This window comes from Urocitellus parryii, chromosome 6, assembly GCF_045843805.1.
Source record: "Urocitellus parryii isolate mUroPar1 chromosome 6, mUroPar1.hap1, whole genome shotgun sequence".
Lineage (NCBI taxonomy): Eukaryota > Metazoa > Chordata > Mammalia > Rodentia > Sciuridae > Urocitellus > Urocitellus parryii.
The window spans coordinates 61128980-61153653 of NC_135536.1; the positions used below are offsets into that span (position 1 = coordinate 61128980).

General features: G+C 39.6%; 1 protein-coding gene across 25 annotated transcripts in view; it reads right to left on the reverse strand.

Moving 5' to 3' along the window:
• The window catches only part of Trim9 (tripartite motif containing 9), a 108655-nt gene that overhangs the window by 41000 nt on the left and 42981 nt on the right, over positions 1 to 24674 (reverse strand). For 21 of the 25 annotated variants that reach the window (XM_077799649.1, XM_077799648.1, XM_077799644.1 and 18 more), the window contains exons 2-3: positions 8389 to 8484; positions 5648 to 5770 (exon numbers count right to left, since the gene is read on the reverse strand). The exons of 3 other annotated variants lie outside the window; for them this stretch is intronic. In XM_077799649.1, the coding sequence (XP_077655775.1) occupies positions 5648 to 5770; positions 8389 to 8484 (219 nt within the window). The remainder of the gene's footprint in view (positions 1 to 5647; positions 5771 to 8388; positions 8485 to 24674) is intronic. One more of the 25 variants, XM_077799643.1, reaches the window with a different exon arrangement.

Sequence of the window (24674 nt, forward strand, 5' to 3'; positions counted from 1 at the left end):
GAAATTTTGAACCTTACACAGCTAAGGAAGACCTGGGAAGATGTTAACATGGTGTTATAGATAGGATGAGAATCTGGGGATCCAGCTTACTCTACAAATCATTGAGATACTGGCCAAAATATTAATTCTGAATATAAGCTAGTTACTATTTCTTGGAAGTTCAAAAATATTCTTTCCTTCCATTTGCTTTAGTTTATCGCATCCTAGAAATAGACAATTTGCTCCCAGCAATTTTTTTTTCAAACTGCTGGATAATATTAACTATAATTTACATATCAAAAAAGATTCCTAAAATATGGCCACATGTGCATATGTTTCAAAGCCTTTTTGCCTTTTTTAGTTTATAATAGCTCACCAAACTTTGTGAAGTCTTTCATAGAAAGATCAACTATAACTCAAGGTCATTAAAGAATTCCCCACTTTCAGAGATAATACCACCACTGTACAGGAAAATCGTATTCTGTGAACTGTGGTATTATGGAAAATAAGCCCTGGAAACACTTTTTCAGTTTGTTGGCTGAAACTTTGTTTCCAATTATTCTTTCTCAGTGTAGCAACAGTAACAGTTCTTACCTATTGAATATTGTGCTGAGTGCTTTACAATGACCTATGAGATGAGAACAGTACTATTTTTAACAGTATTTTACAAACAGAAAAAGAAACAAGTGATAGAATTGCCCAGAGTTAGAGATCTAGTAAGAGTGTGACCTGTCACCGGAGTCTCTATGCACAGACACCAGGCTCCTCCCCACTCAGCTCCATCTTGCTGGGAATCAGGACCAAGATCATTATAAACCTGTTAAAGTCAGTGCTTTCAGAGAAGGACATGAGCAGCTTACAAAGACTGTGTAAATACACACTCTCTTTCCAGCATCCCTGGCCTTTTGAATTGCTCAAGGAGAGAAACTTGCCAGAAAAAGACACCCCAAACTCAGTTCTCTCTTTGTTAGCAAAAAAAAGCAGCCCTCAGAGAACACAGCCGACAGGAAGCGGAAGAACGTAAGATTATCCCCCAGTAAAGTGAAGGATGGGTTGGCAGCAAAGACAGAAAGAAGTACTGTGCTCAGCAAGTGGTGTCTATAAAAGGCCAGTCTTTTCTCATGAATCTCAGTAGCAACAAAAGGGACAAGAGAGGGAAAAGGCAGGAGGACAAAGAAGAGGAAGGGAGACGTAGAGGCCCGTATCAGTCTTCAGGACGGGCAGCAGCACTGATGGCTGTTTCTAGACCCAGTGACAGATACAATCAGCTGAAAACAGCCCTGAAACAAATCGCTCCAGACAGAAGACAGAACAGCTTTGCTGCCCTGGGGAAAACCAGCCACCTGTCTCTCATTTCTGCAGTCGTTTTAGGTCTGGGGCAGGGAACTCCAGAAGGGGTAGGGTGGAATGAGGGCAGGCAGCTGCCTCTGCGCATGCACATTGATGTGCCCTGCCAGGGCAGCCCACCCAGCACAGGTGGACTATCAGGGGAGGGAAGGAGGAAGGTTACAGGACATGGAGTCCCAGTGATGAGTTAAAGCCATTCTGGTGCCATCTACATCTGTACACACAGCACAGTTCATAACTGATATTCTCACGGTGTTGTCCTGCACAGGTGGCACCAAACGGGGGTTACTGGGAGTTTTTCATATCCATCTGCCATTCTTTGACATGGATAAACTTTGCTTTTTCAATCTTTGACTTCCTCTTTCATTCACATTGCTGCCCTTCTGTCTGTGTCTCCTATATAGAAAACTTGGAGCTGCCACTAGAGTTGCCACATGACTTATCACAATCCATTCACCATCTTCTGTGTAATGGAGCTATAAAGCATTTGCTATGTTTTATAAAAGATATTTCCATTGAGGAGAAGTTAAAATTGTATGGATGGAGACTGGTTGCTTTGCTACTTAGCGGTGAAATCTCTAGCTGTCCAGTTCAATTCCCAAAGACATTTATAGTTTTATTTTATACAGTGCTATGTGATTCCAACAATATTTTGAGAATTGTTATTACAATAAAATTCTGCTTTTCAGAAGGAGGCCAAAATGAAGGACTATCTTGACAATTTTTAAGCATGTTGAAACAGATAATGGAAATGGAAAATGACCATCGGTCCTCAAATCTAACTGGAAGGAGCAAGACCACAGGACACACTGTGCTACTCACTCTCTCTTTCTCTGGAAGCTTTGTGGCTCTGCAGGCAAGAATGCAGTGGTTGGTCATAAACCTACTCCTCCTGCAACTCAGACTGCTCCGGTGCCAGCATTTCCATGAGCTGCTCTGTGACCCTTTTAGCTCCAACTTTTTTGCTCACAACTTCTATGGCACTGGCCACCTCTCCCGGAAGCTTGCTCACTACCTGTGCAGGAGTCCTTTGTGACTTATCTCTTCCACTGAACTGTAACCTCTGTAAGGGCAGGATTCATCCATAGTCAGTCACCTGGGTCCCTCCCCCTACCTGTGTTTCTATACAGCATCTGTCTCCTTGCATATGTGCATTAGGTCCTGGCTGACTGATGGAAAGTCTGCTCTCTGCTTTGTACTTCTACCAGAGACTTTGGCCAGGAGCCATAGAATGCTGTGGTTATGATTCTGGCTCTCTGGTACCAGCAATCAAATTCTGGACCTGTTTTTAATATCATGGTGGTGTTGTTTCTCTAGAATGGAGACAATGGTAATAATGACCTCACAGAGCTGTTGTGGGAATGACTGAATTGATCCCTATTGCACAATTTATATAGCGTTGCCTCAAAGAAAGTGTTTAGCTATTGCTATTATTAAAGCCAAGACTTGGTTATGGAGAATGTCTATTCTGTGTTACTGTTTGGGAAACTGCAGAATCACATGTCATAACATTTCCAGATTTTAATTCAGACTTTTAAAATGGTGATTATGGAAAAAACAATTTTGTTCAGACCTAATCTGACTATCTTGAATGAAAAAGTTTATGGAATAGAACCATTTTCCAGATTGTTTCAGATAAATCTATAAGATTGAGATCTACATGATAAAACTTTCAGGAACTTTTCTTTGGGTAAAAAAGCATTTGTATCTTTAATATTGCCTTTAATTCCCCCCACATTTTAGGAATCAGTACACATATTGTCATGAATCACAGTTTGGTGGGCCTTTAAGGAATTCAAAAGCAAATAACAAAATCATAGACATTGGGAGATGAGACTGGAAACTGAGGCACCAAGAGCCATCTAAGTAAAACTCCTCATTGCTAGACACTTTATGGATTAGGCATGTACAGGCCATGAGGAGGATTCCTCCCTAGGAAATCCAACCCCTTCTTGTGACTTTCAGTCCTTGTTGAAGTCTCCATGCAAGTAGGGTGAGTGTGGTTCCCCTCAGAAACTTGAGTTCATTTTAAAATGAACCTAAGAAAGTCTTCTAGTTAGACCCACAATCAGGAAACATTAATGGTCACTTGGAAGCAGTGTTTTGCTGCCCAAACCAAAAGGCCAGGGCTCTTTGAACATTAGAGCCCTGGACATTTTCTTTCTAAACTTAAGGTTCAGATTCTAATTCCATGGTATGCAATTTCCTTTATCCAGCAACCCATTGTTGCCTCTCCTTGATAAAAGTGTGCAGTTGTAATCAGCACTCAAGGACACACTAGCTGGAGGTGAGGCAGGCAAAATTCATCAGGAAGCTTATCCTCCTGCCTGCCTTAATTCCACAGGCCCCTCACCCCCAGAGTGTGAGCCAGACAACTCTCAAAGGCAGGGAAGAAAGATTTGTGTTCCCACCACATTACTTCCTGACATTGGGGAAGGAAGAAACAGGTGTGTGACTCTAAATGCATCTTGAGAAAATGCAGATGGGAAGTAGAAGAGGGAGCCTTGGAGGAGGAAGCTGGAGTTTGGGTTTGTTCACCTTTGTTCACCTTTGTAATGAATTGTGAAGCTTCCTCAGGGAAACATTTTTTGTTGTTGTTGTTATTATGCTATGTGGCTCTCTGACTTCAAAACAGAGCTCTCTGGGGCTCAGGGTCCTGGTACGAGGGTGGGGCACACATTAATGATTGGCAGTTCTCCTGCTCAGGGCTTGGCACTGCCAGTCTTGTTGCAGGCTTTGCCCAGGTCTCATGCTCCAGATAGCAACTGGTTTCTTGCCTTGTTTCTAGTAATTACCAATGGGGTACTGTCCTGCTCAAAGCTTCCCTGCCACCAAGCTTCAACCCCAGATCTTGTAAGCTGTGGTCACTTGTTTCTTCACTCTTGAAACTCTTCCTTGATTTACTGTGGGAGACCAACCATGCACGTGACTGAGTTACTCCCCGGCTAGGTGTTTTGAGGTGTCCAGTAGCAGATGTGGCAGGACTTGCCCTCCCTTCCTGGGTTCCAGAGTGGTGTCCATGCAGAGGTGTGTCTCTCCACTACCCCAGGGACCCAATCACCTCACCTGACCTTGCAACACTACCCCCCCTGACCTTCATTGGACAGGATTTTCCCCAGAATTTAGAGTTCCCCAATAAAAGCCCACTCCCAAGCGTGCTAGCTCTTTCTCGCTAGTCTCTCTCATAGAACCTCGCTTCCTCCCTGGGGAGCTTGAGGCAGCGAGCATGAGGAGCCATCCTGGAGCTTGGTTTAAAGGTAAAATCTGTAACTCCCTGAGAATTTCCCCGAATGACTAAACAATTAACCATTTGCGCTGGCCGCAGACAAAAATTTACCTCTTGGAACCTCATTCTTTAGAAACTGGTCTTCTCTTGTTCTCCAGGGACTAGCACCTGTTCCAGACCTTCTAGGTGATACCTGCCCCTTACTGGGTCATTGACCCATCATTAGCCCTTCTGAGGCTGTGTCCACTCACTGTTGTCCATGATTGAACCTCCTGATGCCTGGCTTCAATAGAGAAACTTTGGTCAGACTTCATTTTTCTTTCCACCCTAATCCCAAGGCAATATCTTATACCACCTGCCTGCCACTCATTCTCTGAGAAACACCCTGAGTTTGCTGACCACATGTGAGGTCCTCAATTGACTGCCCACTGCTGGATTCCCTTCTGCTTCACTCTTGCCATCTAACTCTTGCTCTCACATCTTGTTGTTTTGCTCCAGTGGGGCAATCGATAGACCATAAGTTGTCTCCAGGAGGACCAAACCTGCCGTTAGGGTTCCAGACTTGTCATCAATCAAGTTCACTGTGTGGTGATATAAGTCTGCACTCATGCCCAATTGCAAAGTTCACTTTAGAAATCCAGACAAATTTTGTTTGTTTTCTAGAAAGTACAGATTCAATTTCCCTATTCAATGACCACATTGACCACCTTATCTAAAGTTTCAACCCCCATCCCTAATACCCACCACCTTTTTTTCCTGCATTTTATCCCCTCTTAGCACTTTTTACTTATATAATGCATATCTTACTTATGTTGCTTACTGTTTACCCTTCCTGGTAGAATTCAAGCTCCATGAAGGTAGGGATTTTAACTAATTTTATTATTTCTGTACCCACAGCTGTCATTCAACAAACACTGATTAGGAAAATGAAGGAGTTAGTAGTGAATGGCAGGATTGCTTGCTATCTGGCCAGGCCACAGGGCTGTGGGTATCATGCCCTCCTCACCAGGGCAGGGAGTTCTCCCAGCTTGTCCATCACGGCCCCTGGAAGCCTGGCTCCTGGGCTTTCCGCTCTCGCCACAGCGCAGTGCTTACCTTCAGTTTGTGCTCATGCTCCTTGTTGACACGGGCCAGCAGCTGAGCTTTCCTTCTGTTGAGGGCATCAATGAGGGCATCACACTGGGCCACCAGACAGGCCTCAAACTCCACACTGTTCTCCTGTGTGAGAAAGCACATTTCTCAGGACTTGAGCTGCCAGAGAAAACACAGCTCCCTCATTCACATGTGGACAGGGCATCTCTGACAAAGGGAGTGGAAATGGACTCTGTTCACAGAGCACATTTGGTATTTTAAAAATAACTGGATAAACCTCATTATATAGTGTTAAATTTAGATCAAAAAAGTTTTTATTGCTTACATTTTTATCAAAAGGAAACCATTTCCACAAGTTGGATTATAGTCAGTAAAATAAATCTTTAAGCCAGTGGCACACACCTGTAAGCCCAACAGCTTGGGAGGCTGAGGCAGGAGAACTGTGAATTCAAAGCCAGTCTCAGAGAAAAACGAGGCACTAAGCGACTCAGTGAGACCCTGTCTCTAAATAAAATGAAAAATAGGGCTGGGGATGTGGTTCAGTGGTCAAGTGCCCCTGAGTTCAATCCCTGGTATCAAAAAAACAACAAAAAAAACCTTTTAACTTGTAGAGTGGCACATGAGTCCCACAGAGAGTCACATGTGTTCAGTTCTGTGTGGTGGAGGGTGGCAACCAAGTGGAGTGGGAGATGGTCAGTGCAGGAGACAAAATCATTAAATTCAACATAAGGAAGAAGACAGGGTTACAGTGGTCTTCAACATTAAACAATACTCTAATGACAACAGAAGTGTATAAGAAACAAGAATGATCAGCAAAAGATCTTGTCCCTTTCATTAGGGAAAGCAATAGTGAATAATAATCAATGTTTGTAACAGGGTCATTGCTGTAAACATCAGGTATAAAGCAACATATGTGGAAAGGTAACTATGTGCTAAATGAATTAGAGCTTCCTTATGATGTTTAAGTTAAATGTAGGATATCAAATTTTTACTTGATTTAAATCTATACATGTCTTTCATTTAAGCAATTCACTGAATAATAGGCATTTAGGCAAAATAATCTTTCAATAAGTTACATATGCAATTTTGATTCTTAAACCATAATCTGAACAAAATTAGAATTTATAGTAAATGAAAGCTAAATACTCACATATGTATTAATAGCTCTTAAAAATAGCACCCAGTTGAGGGCTGGGGGTGTGGCTCAGTGGTAGAGCACTTGCCTAGCGTGCACGAGGCACTGGGTTTGAGCCTCAGCACTTAAAAACAAATAAATAAAATAAAGGTATTGTGTACATCTACAACTAAACATTTTTTTTTTAAAAAAATAGCACAGTGTTGAGTAAATTGTAAATGTTTTGGGAATAGCAAGGAAGGAACAGTTTAACATAACACACTTTATTCCCAAAGCCATGAAGAACTATGTCTATATAATAATCCACTGATAGGTATTTGGTAACTTTTTTTCAAACACAAGATCTTCATATAAGGTATGCTTTAGTAATTGCTTGAGTAATGCATTTATAGATGCTAATACTGGCTTTCATGGCAATCTTTTTTTTTTTTTTTTTGAGTTTTCAGGGAACACCAATTGAAAACATAATTTAAGAGCTCTCTATGCCCCATGCAGGGAAATGGTGGAAGGAGGTTGGGAGGGCGGGAGCTTTCTCCTGGAAGTCTCTGTTACTTTTTTCTTGCAGAAAGAAAGCTTTGCTCTGATGAAGAGGCAAGAAAGAGGCAAGCCTGGGTCTGCACATTTTATGCCAGCAAAAGCAAAGAAAGGACTGATTGATAAGCTCCATGGCTTTGAAAACCAGAAGGAAGTGTACAAAACCGTTGGGTTGTTAGGGGAATCAAACGTTTTAACATAGTCATGCATGCCAAAAAAAGGGCAAAATCAGTGTCTAATGCTTTGAAAGGTTGGCTTATGTTGTTAAAAAAAAATCCATTTCTGCCTTGATATGGGTTCAATGTTAACTCAGAAAGCCAATAGCCAGAGTCTAGGTTATTTCTATGAGGCAAACCTCAAAACATAAGAATGGCAAACAATGAAAAGGTTCATTATTTTAGTGTTTCATGCCTTTTATAGGTTATCCCTTTTACTACTGTAGATAATTTATGAGTTCTCAAATGATGAATGACTTGCTTGCTGGTCATTGTGTTCAGATAAAGATATATGAAATTATAGTCACCAAGAGATCATGGCTGGAAAATATCCAAGTACCTAAGTAGAGGAGAAGCGTTTCTATGGGAAAGGAAGAAATGAAAGAAAGAAGAAAAAGAACAGAAAGAAGGAAGGTAAATAAGTAAAAAAAAAAAAAAAAAGGAAGGAAAGGAAGAAAAAACTAGAGAAAATGTGCCTTGTTAATGTTAAATAAGATGTATTTACTATAGGTGTTTTGGGAATGAATAGGGCTTTAAAACTCAGTAATGAACAACTAGAATTTACAAAGAAATAGTCCTCTTTCTACACACATGCTAGTAGGGAGTTAGGACTTCAGTGTGAAAGACAGGAGCCACTTGGAAACCCAGGCTGTCTCTTGCTTGTGGGCAAAAGGCAAGCACCTCAAAAAGGGGCAGGTTGGAAGCTGCTCTCTGTGTGTTTGAATGTATAAAAGAGACAGGGCGGGAAACAAAAAATAGGAATTTTCCCAGAACACAAAAATAAAGGAGAAGACACAAACACCTCCACAATTTCACATTAACCCATGGGGTTTGCTTTCCGTCCCAGGTGACTCTGCTACCTGGATCTGCTGGACCATGTTGCGGAGCTGCACCAGAAACTCCTTGGCTTCTTTGGCCCGGTCTGACAATCCATTCAGTGCCTGGGAGAGCTGGCTCTGAGGAGAGAAAGGGGGGAAAACATGGAGTTCTAATCACACAAGGCCACACAGAGTTGTTTCAGAGAGGAAGACCCCGGGACCAGGAGTTGTCAACCTGCTTGTCTGAGTCAGGTCATTGAGCTGACATTGGTTCATACAGATTCCATCAACAATGGTGCCCACACTCCTTTCCAGGGGCTCCTGAGGAGTTTCTCCTCAAAAGCAGTGAAAACTTCTGGCCTTTGCCTCATGAGCTGATATATATCTAGACTTTCCTCATCTCCAATTAAGTGATTATTTATGTAATACCTATTATTTGCTAAGGATAAACAAACAAAACAGTGAATCGGATGATCTGATTATTATTGACATTATTTAGTTCAAAGAGCTATTATCTGAGATTGGGTCAGAAAGAATGAAGAGAGACAAGAACAGAATAAAGAAGAAAGGTTCAGGTTCTAGTGCAATGCTCTGGGGGCCACTTACATGTGGTGACAAAGGTAAACATCAGGATGTCATTCCCCCTTTCACCCAATCAATGTCCTCCTCCTCTTCCCATGATGGCCCTGTTGTCCTAACACCTCTCCACACCAGCCTCCTAACCAAGTCTTGCTCCCTTTCTGACTTTCTTCACCACCCTGGCCCTACAGGGGTGCTGTTCCCTTGAAAAGGCAATGTATCCAGGTAAACACTTGCTCTCCCAGCCTCACTGTCTGCTGGGTGGCCATGACACACATTGCTGATCAATGGAAGTGGAAGTCTACTGGGGGCTGGAATGGTCTGAGAGAGCTTTTTGGCTGACATGGACTGGTGTGGCTGGTGTAGCCTCTTCCCTTGGCTCCTGATTTTACGATGGCTGTGATGTCTTCTGACTGGCATGTGGAGCAGTGATGAATGAAGTAAGACAGTTGGGAAGACAATGAAAAAATCCTGGAAGAATCTTCATTACTAGAAAATGTCCTTGTTGGTAAAGATTTGTGTGCATTGCTTTTATAGGATAGTCTTTCAATCATATTTATAAATATCTGGTGGAAGGATGGGGAAAAAAGGAGCCTGGATCCGATGGCATCTTGGAGCAGTGGAGCCTCCCACCACTAACTAGATTTCTTGTAAAATTCCAGTCCCCTCTATAGGAGTTTTCCTCACTTCCAGCCATGAGCATTGTATTTGATACAAAATTCCATCTCCAAGTAGCTGGTCATATCCTTCTGTCTCTCACATTGTGACAGACTCCATTTGCCAAAATGCCTCCTTGGATAAACTAAACTCTGTTCTCCTCCTTGCCAATGTAATGTACTATCTACCCATTTTTTTTCTTTAATAAAAGGACAGAATCTTAAAATTAAATCTCTTGGTCCTGTGAATGTTCTCTTATATTTGCCTTATTAAATACAAACAGGCTATTGACTCTTTTTTTAATAACTGTAAAACAGAATGGGTACTGACTATTAAAAATATGTATGCCAAATGCTGAGAGGAAGCAATGTGGGATGGTAAAAAGAATAGATTTTGAAAGAGTTAAAATTCTGGCTTTGTCCTTTACTAAGTGTGCCTTGATAAAGTTAGCTGTGCCTGAATTACTCCAATGGAAAAAATGGGAATAGTAATAATACTTTGTCAGTGGGTTTGTGAGGGTTGAATGCATTCATCTGTTTGAAACCTTCTGCTAATACAGGGTAGTGATTAAGGCAACTATTCAGATCACATAAATGCTGCCAGTTACTGGCTATTCAACCTTTTATACATAGTTTTACCTCCTCCATAAAATGAGAAGAATAATACTACTATTCTTGGGTGATGTGGACATTGTATGAGATACTATGTCTAAAGCCCAGAACCCTGCTGGTGCACAGCCACAGGGTACATGCTTAATAAATGTTGGCTGCTATTAATTCTTATTTGCTTTCTTTATTACTGCTTACACAAACACCTGCTGATTGGAGGGATCCAAAGCACAGATTCCTGGAACAGGATCTGTTGGAGAATATTCTCCATCACTTGCACTGCCAGAAGGGTAGACCAACACAACTGAGTAAGAAAAATCACACATCGAGCCTAGAGTTGCAAAAAGACTACTCAATGCTTTACTGGGCGTTTTAGTCAGCTTTTTTCTGCTGCACTGAAAGACCTGACCAAAACAACTGGAGAGGAGGAAAGGTTTATTTAAGGGCTCATGGTTTCAGAGGTCTCAATCCACAGACAGCAGGCTCCATTCCTTGGGGTTCAGGGTGAGGCAGAACATTATGGCAGAAGAGTGTGGCAGAGGAAGACAGCTCACATGATAATCAGAAAGGAGAGAGAGAGAGAGAGAGAGAGAGAGAGAGAGAGAGAGAGAGCTCTCAAGATACAAAATAAATACCCCATAGCCACGCCCCTAATTAACTATTTCCTTTAGCCATACCCTACCTGCCTCCAGTTACCACTCAGTTAATTCCATTAGGGATTAATCCACTGATTAGTTTAAGGCTATAACCCAATAATTTCTCCTTGGAACCTTCTTGCATTGCCTCACATGTGAGCTTTTTGGGGACACCTTACATATAAACCACAACACTGGGTCTTAGTTACACCATCATAAGAGGTTAAATGTCTCCTTAAGAACTGTTTCCAGGAACCCAATAGATAAAGGAGGAAAAAAGTATCTCATTTAGGAGGAAATGTTTCTTTTAGAACTCATGTTTCTTTATTTTTTTCTGAATGGCTAAAGGTTTGTTGAGCAATCACAGCTTTATTCCCTTTTTATTATAACCTATGAATTAGTAATCACCCTTGGAAGTGTGAGTACAGAAGGTAAATTCATTTGGCTATACAGAAGTGGAGCTATCTGATTTCTTACATTCCAAATTTGCGATTAATTTTGTCTGTGTATCTACGTCAGAGCTGACACCCATGAAGTTTTGTTAACCAAGAGTTGCATATCCTTAGAAAAAAAAACATTTAGTAGTAGACAAAGAGTGCTGGTTTCATCAAGGATTTTATATGGCAAAGCAATAAGTGAACTGCAAAAGACAATTTTTCCCAGGTTTCCTTTCTTTGTGTCTATGCTCAGTCCTAGTGCCCTCACCTGGCTAATGATTGTTCTGGTATTTGATAAAACAACTGCATTATAAGATAAAGGTCTAGAAACCTTTCTTCTAAGCTTTGTCTTCTGGTAGAAATTGAGCAGGAGACAATGAGAAATCCTGGAAAGCTATTTATCACTAGAAAATGCCCTTTGTGGTAAGGGCTTATATGTGCAATGTTTTTATAGTGTAGTCCTTTGAGAACATTTGTAAGCTGTATCTGATATAGAAGAACCTTATTATTCATTGATCTGGTTTCCTAGAAACCTTTAAATTCCTGATCTGTGCTAGCAGAGACGTTCTGTATTCAGGACCACAGAGCAGCATTGTAGATTTACCACCAGAGCACTGAAAATGCAAATATGCAGTGTGTATTTTTATTGCAATATCTTTGGCTGTACATATAGTCATTAGAGGGAGGAAGGTTCTACAGGCTGTTTATAATGCCTATGCAGTGGCTTTCAGAGTTCTTGGAGATTCATTTTCTAATGAAGGTGTCTGAAAGTGAATGAGAGTGGAAAAATGATGCACCCACAGAAGCACAGACAGTTTTCTGGTTAAGTTGTTCTTGGCTCAGAGCATGATCAGAATAACCAAGGTCTACAGAAAGATGACAAGCTGCTGAAGAAGAGAAACAAAGAACTCCAACTCTTCCTCCCCTCCATGCATGCCTCTCCCTTTAACTCCACACCTAGAAATACTCCTTTTGGAGGCTTTCCTTGCCTCCAAAAGGAGTATTTCTAGGAGAAATTTCAAGAGTTCAACCTTAGAGCAACCGCAGAGGATGTTTCAGAACCCATTTCTTAGGCTCAGCAAAGGGGAAAGGAATTCAATCCATCCTGACCAATTTCTTACTTTATGTGCATGCAGCCATGCTGCTGAGCACACCCCCGAAAGAAGACTGGCTCTTCCCCTTACTCCACTGTAAACATCATACACTTGTCATTTTCCCCTCAATTTACTACTAATATTGGGTGAAACTTCCTGGTTGTCTAAGATTTGAAGATACAAGTAAAGAGCAGGTCAAAAAGGATCAACGAAAGAGTTGGTATGAAACAGGTGAGGCAGCAAATACACAACAGCTGCTCAGTGGCCCAGAAGGTGTGGGGCACCTTCTCCATCACAGTGCACGCTGTTCAGGTACTGCAGGTGAGCCACAGCCCACTCTGCCTCCTTTGCAGGTACCAAGGTAAACACCAAACACAGGAATAAAGTGGCCACTGGTGCAATGAGATTCTGAAAAAAGGTACCCAAGAGAATAAGTTTTTTTTTTTCCTGAAGAAATGCTGATTTTTTTTTACTCTCACAACATTACCAATATTATACAAGTAAAAAGTAAAAGCAAGAAACTCTAATAGTTATAATGGTCATTTGTTATGACCTGGGAACTCTGATGGGTGCTTTAAATGTACATTCTACTTAATCCCAATCACCAATCTGTCAATTGTAGAGGCTTGGAGAAGATATGCCTGAGTTAAGGTGTTTCTACTCACATGGAATACAACGAACCTTAGTGGGATCCCCAGATCATGCCTTTTGCTCCACAACCCCAAAGAAATGGAGGGGGGCGGAGCAACCCATGGTATAAGCATGTAAAAGCAGAGAAGGTGAGCTGATGAGGGCTCATTAATGATTATGAAAGGACCTGGTCATGCTCAATCGTCAGTTAATATATAAGCCATAGCATTACTAGTTACCCTGGGAAATGTTCAGCTTCCTTTCCTGCATGAAGTTTTTGGTTTTGTTTTTGTTTTGGTGAATTTGAAAAAGAATCCTATCAAAGAGAAGGGTATCATGGCAATAAGGAAGAAGCTTGGGATTGGGGCCCAGAGCTGGCTTTATCACCTACTGGCCTGAGAACTTGAACCGAGACTGGGGTGAGTGGGGAGTGAGGTAAAAGAATAAGAACCAAGTGGCTAATGTTTGGGGACATTCCAGATGAACTGTCCATGGGATCTGATTCTCCTTCTAGCTAAAATTTTCATTCTTTCTGCTTGTACATTTCCTGCCCCATGAAGGGATCTACTCCAACCCCTGCTCACTGAGTAGAGGATGGACAGGAATTCCCAGAGATCAGTTGCTTGGAGGATACTAAACTGTCTCTAAGCCCAGCAGCAGCAGGATTGTGATCAGCAGACTGAGAAGCTGGGCCTGGGAATTGAAGTACATAATCTAGGGACGTGGTGTGTGTGTGTGTGTGTGTGTGTGTGTGTGTGTTAGTTTGTGTATGTATGAGTATGTAAGTGTATATATGCATGTGGGCATATGTATGTGAGAAGGTGGTTGTATGAATGTATGTAAATGTGGATGTGTATGAGTGCACAGGAATGTGAGTTTAAGAGTATAGATGTGTGCATATGTGTGAGATCTCATTGGTGGAGTACATGGAGGCTCTTGGCTTTGGGTTAGAATGGTGTTAAAGGGGTCTTATGAGTAGGGATTTTGTCCATTAAACTGCTACCTACTGCTAGTTGGTTATAACAAAGATTCTCTTCTTGCCCCAAACCTAGCCAGGCTCCTTGGAGCCCTCTTCTAGACTAAGCCTCAACCTTGATCTATAAAGACATGAATAAACACTAACATAGTTTCTAATAGCTCAAGGCTACATTCCAAGGCTGAACCCAGCTCCACTTAAAGTGCCTGTCTGAGAAAACTAGAGGTTGTCAAAAAAGTTTACTGTTTGGTCCAACCAACACCTGAAGATAGGGAGGGTGGGAACCTTTTCAATAAGCATCAGTCAGCAAATGCAGATGAGCTTTACATGGACCAACCTCCACTTTCCCACTTCTTGTAATTTTTCACCTCCCTAATTCTACTGAGCCCCTGCTCACCCCACTTCATACTCCCGCATTCTCCCTTTAAAATGCCCAGTCAGCTTGGCGAGCACACCTATAATCCCAGTGACTTTGGAGCCTGAGACAGGAGTGTTGCAAGTTCAAAGTCAGCCTCAGCAACTTAGCTAGACCCTAGAAAACTTGGCAAGACTGTGTCTATATACACAATGGAATATGACTCAGCATTAAAAGAGAATAAAATTATGGCCTTTGCAGGTAAATGGATGGAGTTGGAGAATATCATGCTAAGCAAAGTAAGCCAATCCCAAAAAACCCAAGGCTGAGTGTTCTCTCTGATAAGTGAATGCTGATCCATAATGGAGGGGAAGGGCATGGGAAAAATGGAGGAACTTTGACTGGGCAAAGGAGAGGGAGGGGTGCAGAGGAGGCATGGGAGCAGGAAAGATGGTGGAATGAGATGGACATAATTACCCGAGCTACATGTATGACTACACATATGGTGTGACGCTACGTTACTACATTGTGTACAACCAGAGAAATGAAAAGTTGTGCTGCAATTGTGTACAATGAATCAAAATGCATTCTGCTATTGTTTATACCTAATTAAAATAAATAATAAATAAATAAATAAAAATTTTAAAAAGGGCTGGGGGTGTGGCTCAGTGGTTAAATGCCCTGTGTTCAATCCCTGATGACAAAGCACAAACATAAACAACAAACAACAAAAACATAAAAACCCACAACAAACAAAATGCTGAGTTATCTCTGTATAAATGAAAGTTGGGTTCAGTTCATGCTGGACTCTTTTCTCTATTGCAACAGTATATTTTTTATTAAGATCTTCTGTTACTCCTTCACTAATGTCTGGCTTGTTTTGATTGGACAGTTGCTAACCCTGGCTCTGACCCAGGGAGAACTGGGGCAATCCTGGGCAATGAGCTAGCCTCCACAGTTGTTAATTTGAAGGACACGTGAGGGAGTACTTCTAGGGATGCCAAGTCCTCTGCTTAAGCTGGCACATCTCTCATTTAGCAAACGAATCTCGCCACATTGATTGTAAGCTTGGCTCTGAGCCATTTGGAAGGAGAAAGGAGGACTTTTACTAACACACTGTTATATATAATCCCCTTTCCCATACTTCATTGCTAGACCTGTATACACAAGCATACAAACATTCACAGCAAAAGCTAATGCATAGCGCCATTTGCTTACTTTTTCACAACAATTTCAACTGAAATAAGCTGTTTTACTTGTTTTTAAACCATAAAAATGTATTATAAATGTCATTATTCTGTCAGATACTAGCAACTAGATCAGATAGATAGGGCAATGGGGATGAATATAGCATCAAAATTAAGAGGACAGGCTAAAGTCAGACAGACTTGGGTTTAAATCTCAGCATTTTACTAGTTGTGTGATCATGGGTACATTACCTAATTGTTCTAGATACTGTGGTATTCTGCCCAGAATCCTCTCCTAAAGGTTATTCATCCTTCTCCCAGCTGCTGGGAATATCAACTGCTGCTAGAGCACACTAGGAATTGTTCTTGGCCATTGGGAATTGTCTTGCTGAAGGCTATACCCATGTATAGGGGTATCCCATGGCCCTCTCCTTGATTGCAGGGGCAGTGTTGAAGGACCATCCTAGTTGCAGAACTCCCTGTAGATTGGCTCAGGAAACTACATGTCAGCTTTATCCTCTACTTAATCTTGGTTTCTTTCCATTCTTACAGGTGTGTCTACCAAGAGCACTAAACAATTACTCATTCTTATGCAACTTATCTAATACACTAAGCTTCAGTTGCCTCATTTGCAACATATGGATGATAACAGTACCTGCATCATAGGATGATCAGGATTATATAAAATCATATAGAAACTTCTACAGAATGTGGGGCCTGTTGTAAGAACTCAAAATGTGGGCTATTTCTGTAAGAATAATATTAAAATATACTCACATAAATCATTGAAATGCTTTGTCATACCATATGTCCTGATTTGGGGTTTAGTTAATTATAATTATTCAAACATTGAGGTAGGTTGTGGTATTGTTCACAACTACTTGCTCCTCCACTTCTGTCAGTTCCCGCTGTGCCTCCTAAAGATGGACCATGTGTTCTGCCTTACTGTCATCTTTGGCCACATGACTTTTGTTAACCTTAAGGGGAATTGTGATTTTTTTGGCGGCTCTTTTTCTCTTCCTATTTTTCATACAAGTCAGTGGTGTACTGACAAACTCTCCAAACAATCAAACAAATAAACAAACAAAAAACCAAACCAAGCCAAACAAAATGAAACAAAACCACCTAATTTTGGTTTATAGTATTTGTCAATTTTTATGACATGAGTTGATTTTAGCATACCAACATGACATTACTGAACTTGCACTTAGTAAGAGATATCAGCTCTTTTGAGGTAAGCCAACTCAGCATACCACTGAGCACATCCCAAAGAGCAGCTGTGGGCCTCAGAATCAAAAGATACATGGAACAAAACCTCAGAATGCCTCTAATCATACTTCATGAGGAAGAAATGAACTTTAGTTTGATAAACCACTGAGATGTTGGGGATTGTTTATTACTGCAGCAAAACTGACTAATACAGACAAAAACTATGATTTGTCTCATGATTTATCAGTTTAACCAATATTTATGGATTATGACCATGAGACACAGTGATTCATGTTTGGAAAACAATGGTAAAGGAAAAAGACACAATCCCCAAGGAACCATAATATCTATGAAATGGCTACCATTCTGAGCTTGATAATGTCTATTTAAAAGTTCTCTCTCTCAACCCAACTATTATGTATAACTATAAAGCTCTAATAAAAAAAGTTCTCTTCTCGAACAAAGCACAAATTTAGGATATTCTAATATTTGAACACAGCAATGCAGCTTTTCTACCTCTCAGGGAAAAAAGAAAAGTAGCTCCTTTCCAGCAAGACAATGCTAATTCTGGTCAGAATTTGAACTTCACAGCCAGATACTCTGCACAGACATGATCCACCAAACATAATATATTTCTGTGCCTTAGACAGTAATCTCTCAAGCTGGAGATACACATCAACATGGTAGTTTTTTCCTGCAATGAGATGGAGGGAGCTATTTCTGGCCTCCTGGCACAGCAAAAAGAAACTGTCACCTCACCCAGTGTCCTGGGTGAAAATTGATTGGCTGTGTCTGTGGCTATCACTTAGCTGAAAACAGCTAAAGAATTCATGCAGTGATTGTTGTGATTGAAGGCATGAAACTTTAATAAAGCAGCAGGGGTGCAGACTGTGAGGTCACCACCTCTCTGCCCAAGGCTCTGCAGAGAGCATGCCTTTTTATGGATATTCTAAACCCTGATATGTATGTTGTTAGGCAGTTACTAAGTATGTAACAACTGGGGATCAAAACAATGCCTTCCTTGGGCTAAGCCTTTGGTAAATATTGGATTTTACACACTGGAGATGGGCTACAGAATAGACTGTTTCTTTACATATGCTATCTTTTCTTTTGGAGGGTCCTAACAAATAGGCTCTGGGTCCTTTCCCAGAAAACAGTTTTCTCTGCAGTCCTCTTTGGCTGCCTTCATGTCACACTGGGCCACCATGTTCTTCCAGGTGGTACAGCATTCTGCTGTTTCATACTGCCAGGGAACAGTTCTGGGATAAACAAAACAGATTTGAGATCCATGACTTTTCAGTTCCCCAGATAGAAAATTTCAGTTACCCAAATAAAGGCTTTTTGCTAACTAATTAAAAACATGTCATTAGAAATATATGTGATAAAGTAAAAAGATCACAGAAATATATTTCATATAGCAATGCTTTGTGCTCTTCTGAAGACTCGAGTATTAAATGTTAAAACAGAATAGACTTATCATTTACCCTGCAAATGTCCAGTGAGATCTACATAGCTAACTGGGGTAAGATTTTTATTTGAGAAGTAACTTATTTTTTATTTCAAAAGTAGAACTGTTTGTTTCAGGAAAATCAGATAATCGAAAAGACGTAGAAGAAGAAAAAAAGATTCAATTTCACCAGAGACACAGTATGAATAGCTTTGATAATAAACCCTATTTTCCATCTTTTTGAAAAATAGAAACTCTGTATATATTTATATACAGATAGTCTCTGTACATCAACAAAATTGGGCTTATGTTATTTGTTGGTTGTTGTCTTGAAAACTACTCTTTTCATCTTGTAGGCTATAAATATTTTCCATCTATCTAAATATGCTACTATCCCCCACCTTTTTTACAACCACCTTTTAATAGCTATAGCATGTTTTGATTACATTTACTATGTACAAGGTACTGCTTGCAATGCTTTAAACATATTATCTCATTTTTTCTCAAAATAATTTTTACAGGTGATAGAATGCGATATGAAAATTTAAGCAGTCCCATAGTCACAAAGCTGTTAAAGAGCAGAGCAATGATACCAAACAAGCAGTCTAGATCCATAATTCATGCTAATAACTGATAAAATAGAAAATTAATTAAATAAACCAATGGTACACTATACAGGACATCATGATTTATTTAGTTGAGCTCTACTTTAGAATATTAATTTGTTTTAATTTTGTTGAAAAGAGTTGAATTGAAATTCATGTTGTAAAGTATTTGAATATATTCTTGATTATTCATGTTTCTGAAAGTGAAACTGTTTGTTCAACAAACTTTATATTCAGAGGGTTTTAAAAATCACATTACCAAAATGTTCTTCTGAGGAGTCACCCAGTTTACATGTCCACTGAGGCTGCTAAGAATAAATCTTTCCTGTGTACCTCACTTCAAGTATTATCAATGATACATATTTATTTTTTGTAACTGGATGGGCAAAGAATTTGCTCATTTTTAATAACTTACATTTAAAATTTCTCAGGGTTGGGGGAGGAGCCCAATTTTTTCAAAAGCATCTTAATGATCTTTTCCTAGCAAAGGTATAAATTCACATTGGTGTTACATGTAAAGCCCTTGGAAAAGGTCCTGGCACATAAAGTGTAGTCTGACTTTTTTTTTTAAAAAAAATATGTATTCTTCATATGTATTTTTAGATGTTGATGGGTTTTATTTTATTCATTTACTTATATGTAGTGGTGAGAATCGAACCCAGTGCCTCACATATCCTGGGCAAGCACCTTAACACTGAGCCACAACCCCAGCCACCAGTCTGAGTTTTTGTTAAATGAGTTAGTTTTTTCCTATTGCTAATGACTATTGTCAAGGCTTTTGTCATCACCAAGAATGACTTTGGGGTTAAACTGGAAAATTCAGTGATTTCATGGAGAAGAAGTAAAAATTCATGGTTACTGGTTTTGGTGGTCAGAGTGTCTAGTTCACAGAATCTCTATTCTTTAAAATTTACAACCATCATTTTGTGGATAGATGCATGTTTATGATAGTGTCTGGTAAACACTCCACGGGCATAGAAGAGAATATATACATAAAATGAGAGTACTGGTAATGTAAAGTTGTAATATATTCTTAAACACAATTGAACTTGTTAGTTGGTTACTCAGATAACCGTAATATTTCCAAATGGATCTCTTAATTTAAATAGATATCCACAAACCCCTCAAGCCACTTAAAATGAACCAATAGAAATATTTCACTCAATTATCTTTATTTTTTTTTTTTTTTTTTTTTTTTATTGGTCGTTCATAACATTACATAGTTCTTAATACATCATATTACACGGTTTGATTCAAGTGGATTATGAACTCCCGCTTTTACCCCGTATACAAATTGCTGTATCACATCAGTTACCCTTCCATTGATTGACATATTGCCTTTCTAGTGTCTGATGTATTCTGCTGTCTGTCCTATTGTCTACTATCCCCCCTCCCCTCCCCTCCCCTCCCCTCCCCTTTTCTCTCTCTACCCCTTCTACTGTAAATCATGTCTTCCATTTGTATTCTCTTGACTTACCCCTCCTTACCTCTTATATGACATTTTGTATAACCCTGAGGATCGCCTTCCATTTCCATGCAATTTCCCTTCTCACTCCCTTTCCCTCCCACCTCTCATCCCTGTTTACTGTAAATATTCTTCTCAAGCTCTTCGTCCCTACCCTGTCCTTGTTTACACCCCTTATATCAAAGGAGTCATTTGGTATTTGTTTTTTAAAGATTGACTAGCTTCACTTAGCATAATCTGCTCTAATGCCATCCATTTCCCTCCAAATTCTATAATTTTGTCATTTTTTAATGCAGAGTAATACTCCATAGTGTATAAATGCCACATTTTTTTTATCCATTCATCTATTGAAGGGCATCTAGGCTGGTTCCACAGTCTTGCTATCGTGAATTGAGCTGCTATGAACATCGATGTAGCAGTGTCCCTGTAGCATGCTCTTGTTAGGGCTTTAGGGAATAGACCGAGAAGGGGAATAGCTGGGTCAAATGGTGGTTCCATTCCCAGCTTTCCGAGAAATCTCCATACTGCTTTCCAAATTGGCTGCACCAATTTGCAGTCCCACCAGCAATGAACAAGAGTGCCCTTTTCCCCGCATCCTCTCCAGCACTTATTGTTGTTTGACTTCCTAATGGCTGCCAGTCTTACTGGAGTGAGATGGTATCTTAGGGTAGTTTTGATTTGCATTTCTCTGACTGCTAGCGATGGTGAGCATTTTTTCATGTACTTGTTGATTGATTGTATGTCCTCCTCTGAGAAGTGTCTGTTCAGGTCCTTGGCCCATTTATTGATTGGGTTATTTGTTATCTTATTGTCTAATTTTTTGAGTTCTTTGTATATTCTGGTTATTAGGGCTCTATCTGAAGTGTGTGGAGTAAAGATTTGTTCCCAGGATGTAGGCTCCCTATTTATCTCTCTTATTGTTTCTTTTGCTGAGAAAAAACTTTTTAGTTTGAGTAAGTCCCATTTGTTGATTCTATTTGTTAACTCTAGCGCTATGGGTGTCCTATTGAGGAATTTGGAGCCCGATCCCACAGCGTGTAGATCATAACCAACTTTTTCTTCTATCAGATGCCGTGTCTCTGATTTAATATCAAGCTCCTTGATCCATTTTGAGTTAACTTTTGTGCACGGCGAGAGATAGGGATTCAGATTCATTTTGGTGCAAATGGATTTCCAGTTTTCCCAGCACCATTTGTTGAAGATGCTATCCTTCCTCCATTGCATGCTTTTAGCCCCTTTATCAAAAATAAGATAGTTGTAGTTTTGTGGATTGGTTGCTGTGTCCTCTATTCTGTACCATTGGTCCACCCGCCTGTTTTGGTACCAGTACCATGCTGTTTTTGTTACTATTGCTCTGTAGTATAGTTTGAAGTCTGGTATCGCTATACCGCCTGATTCACATTTCCTGCTTAGTATTGTTTTTGCTATTCTGGGTCTTTTATTATTCCATATGAATTTCATGATTCTTTTATCTATTTCTACAAGATATGCTGTTGGGATTTTGATTGGCATTGCATTGAACTTATAGAGAACTTTTGGTAATATCGCCATTTTGATGATGTTAGTTCTGCCTATCCATGAGCAGGGTATGTTTTTCCATCTTCTAAGGTCTTCTTCTATGTCTTTCTTTAGGGTTCTGTAATTTTCATTGTATAAATCTTTCACCTCTTTTGTTAGGTTGATTCCCAAGTATTTTATTTTTTGGGGGGATATTGTGAATGGAGTAGTTGTCCTCATTTCCGTTTCAGAGGATTTGTCGCTCATATACAGGAACGCCTTTGATTTATGCGTGTTGATCTTATATCCTGCCACTTTGCTGAATTCATTTATTAGCTCTAATAGCTTCTTTGTAGACCCTTTTGGGTCTGCTAGGTATAGAATCATATCATCTGCAAATAGTGATAATTTAAGTTCTTCTTTTCCTATTTTTATGCCTTTAATTTCTTTTGACTGTCTAATTGCTCTGGCCAGTGTTTCGAGGACTATGTTGAACAGAAGTGGTGAGAGAGGGCATCCCTGTCTTGTACCAGATCTTAGAGGGAATGCCTTCAATTTTTCTCCATTCAGAATGATGCTGGCCTGTGGCTTATCATATATTGCTTTTACAATGTTGAGGTATGATCCTGTTATCCCTAATTTTTCTAGCGTTTTGAACATAAAGGGATGCTGTACTTTGTCAAATGCTTTTTCTGCATCTATTGAGATGATCATATGGTTCTTATTTTTAAGTCTATTGATGTGGTGAATAACATTTATTGATTTCCGTATATTAAACCAGCCTTGCATCCCAGGGATGAATCCTACTTGATCATGATGTATAATTTTTTTGATATGTATTTGAATCCGATTCGCCAGAATTTTATTGAGGATTTTTGCGTCAAGGTTCATTAGAGATATTGGTCTGTAGTTTTCCTTCTTTGATGTGTCTTTGTCTGGTTTCGGAATCAGGGTGATGTTGGCCTCGTAGAATGAATTTGGAAGTTCTCCCTCTTTTTCTATTTCCTGAAATAGCTTGAAAAGTATTGGTGTTAGTTCCTCTTTAAAGGTTTTGTAAAACTCTGCTGTATACCCATCCGGTCCTGGGCTTTTCTTAGTTGGTAGTCTTTTGATGGTTTCTTCTATTTCCTCTATTGTTATTGGTCTGTTTAGGTTGTCTATATCCTCCTGGCTCAATCTGGGCAGATCATAGGACTCAAGGAATTTATCTATGCCTTCACTATCTTCTATTTTATTGGAGTATAAGGATTCAAAGTAATTTCTGATTATCTTCTGTATTTCTGAAGTGTCTGTTGTGATATTGTCTTTTTCATCCCGTATGCTAGTAATTTGGGTTCTCTCTCTTCTTCTCTTCGTTAGCATGGCTAAGGGTCTGTCAATTTTATTTATTTTTTCAAAGAACCAGCTTTTAGTTTTGTCAATTTTTTCAATTGTTTCTTTTGTTTCAATTTCATTAATTTCAGCTCTGATTTTAATTATTTCTTGCCTTCTACTTCTTTTGCTGTTGTTTTGCTCTTCTTTTTCTAGGATTTTGAGATGAAGTATGAGATCATTTATTTGTTGGTTTTTTCTTTTTTTGAGGAATGAACTCCAAGCAATGAATTTTCCTCTTAGAACTGCTTTCAATGTGTCCCATAGATTCCGATATGTTGTGTCTGTGTTTTCATTTAACTCTAGGAATTTTTTAGTTTCCTCCTTGATGTCTTCTAAAACCCATTGATCACTCAGCAACCTATTGTTCATTCTCCAGGTGATGCTTGCTTTTTCCTTTCTTCTTTTATCATTGATTTTCAGTTTCATTCCATTATGATCAGATAAGATGCATGGTATTATCTCTACCCCTTTGTATTGTCTAAGAGTTGCCCTGTGACATAGTATATGGTCTATTTTTGAGAAGGTTCCATGTGCTGCTGAGAAAAAAGTGTAGCTACTTGATGTTGGGTGGTATAGTCTGTATATGTCAATTAAGTCTAGGTTGTTAATTGTGTTATTGAGTTCTATAGTTTCCTTATTTAACTTTTGTTTGGAAGATCTGTCCAGTGGTGAGAGAGGTGTGTTGAAGTCTCCCATGATTATTGTATGTTGGTCTATTAGACTCTTGAACTTGAGAAGAGTTTGCTTGATGAATACAGCTGCACCATTATTTGGGGCATATATATTTATGATTGTTATGTCTTGTTGGTGTATGGTTCCCTTGAGCAGTATGAAGTGTCCTTCTATATCCCTTTTGATTAGCTTTGGCTTGAAATCTATTTTATTAGATATGAGTATGGACACTCCTGCTTGTTTCCGCGGTCCATATGAGTGATATGATTTTTCCCAACCTTTCACCTTCAGTCTATGTATATCTTTTCCTATCAAATGCGTCTCCTGTAGACAGCATATTGTTGGGTCTTGTTTTTTGATCCATTCTACTAGCCTATGTCTCTTAATTGGTGAGTTTAAGCCATTAACATTTAGGGTTATTATTGAGATATGGTTTGTTCTTCTATCCATATTTGTTTATTGATGTTACTAAACCTGATTTGTTATCCTCTTTGACTACTTTCCCCCCTTTACTGTCCTACCTCCCATTGTTGGTTTTCAATGTTGTTTTCCATTTCCTCTTCCTGTAATGTTTTGCCAAGGATTTTTTGAAGAGATGGTTTTCTAGCTGCGAATTCTTTTAACTTTTGTTTATTGTGGAAGGTTTTAATTTCATCTTCTAACCTGAAGCTTAATTTCGCCGGATACACGATTCTTGGTTGGAGCCCATTGTCTTTCAGTGTTTGAAATATGTTATTCCAGGATCTTCTAGCTTTCAGAGTCTGTGTTGAGAGATCAGCTGTTATCCTGATTGGTTTACCCCTAAATGTAATCTGCTTTCTTTCTCTTGCAGCTTTTAAAATTCTCTCCTTATTCTGTATGTTGGACATCTTCATTATAATGTGTCTAGGTGTGGATCTCT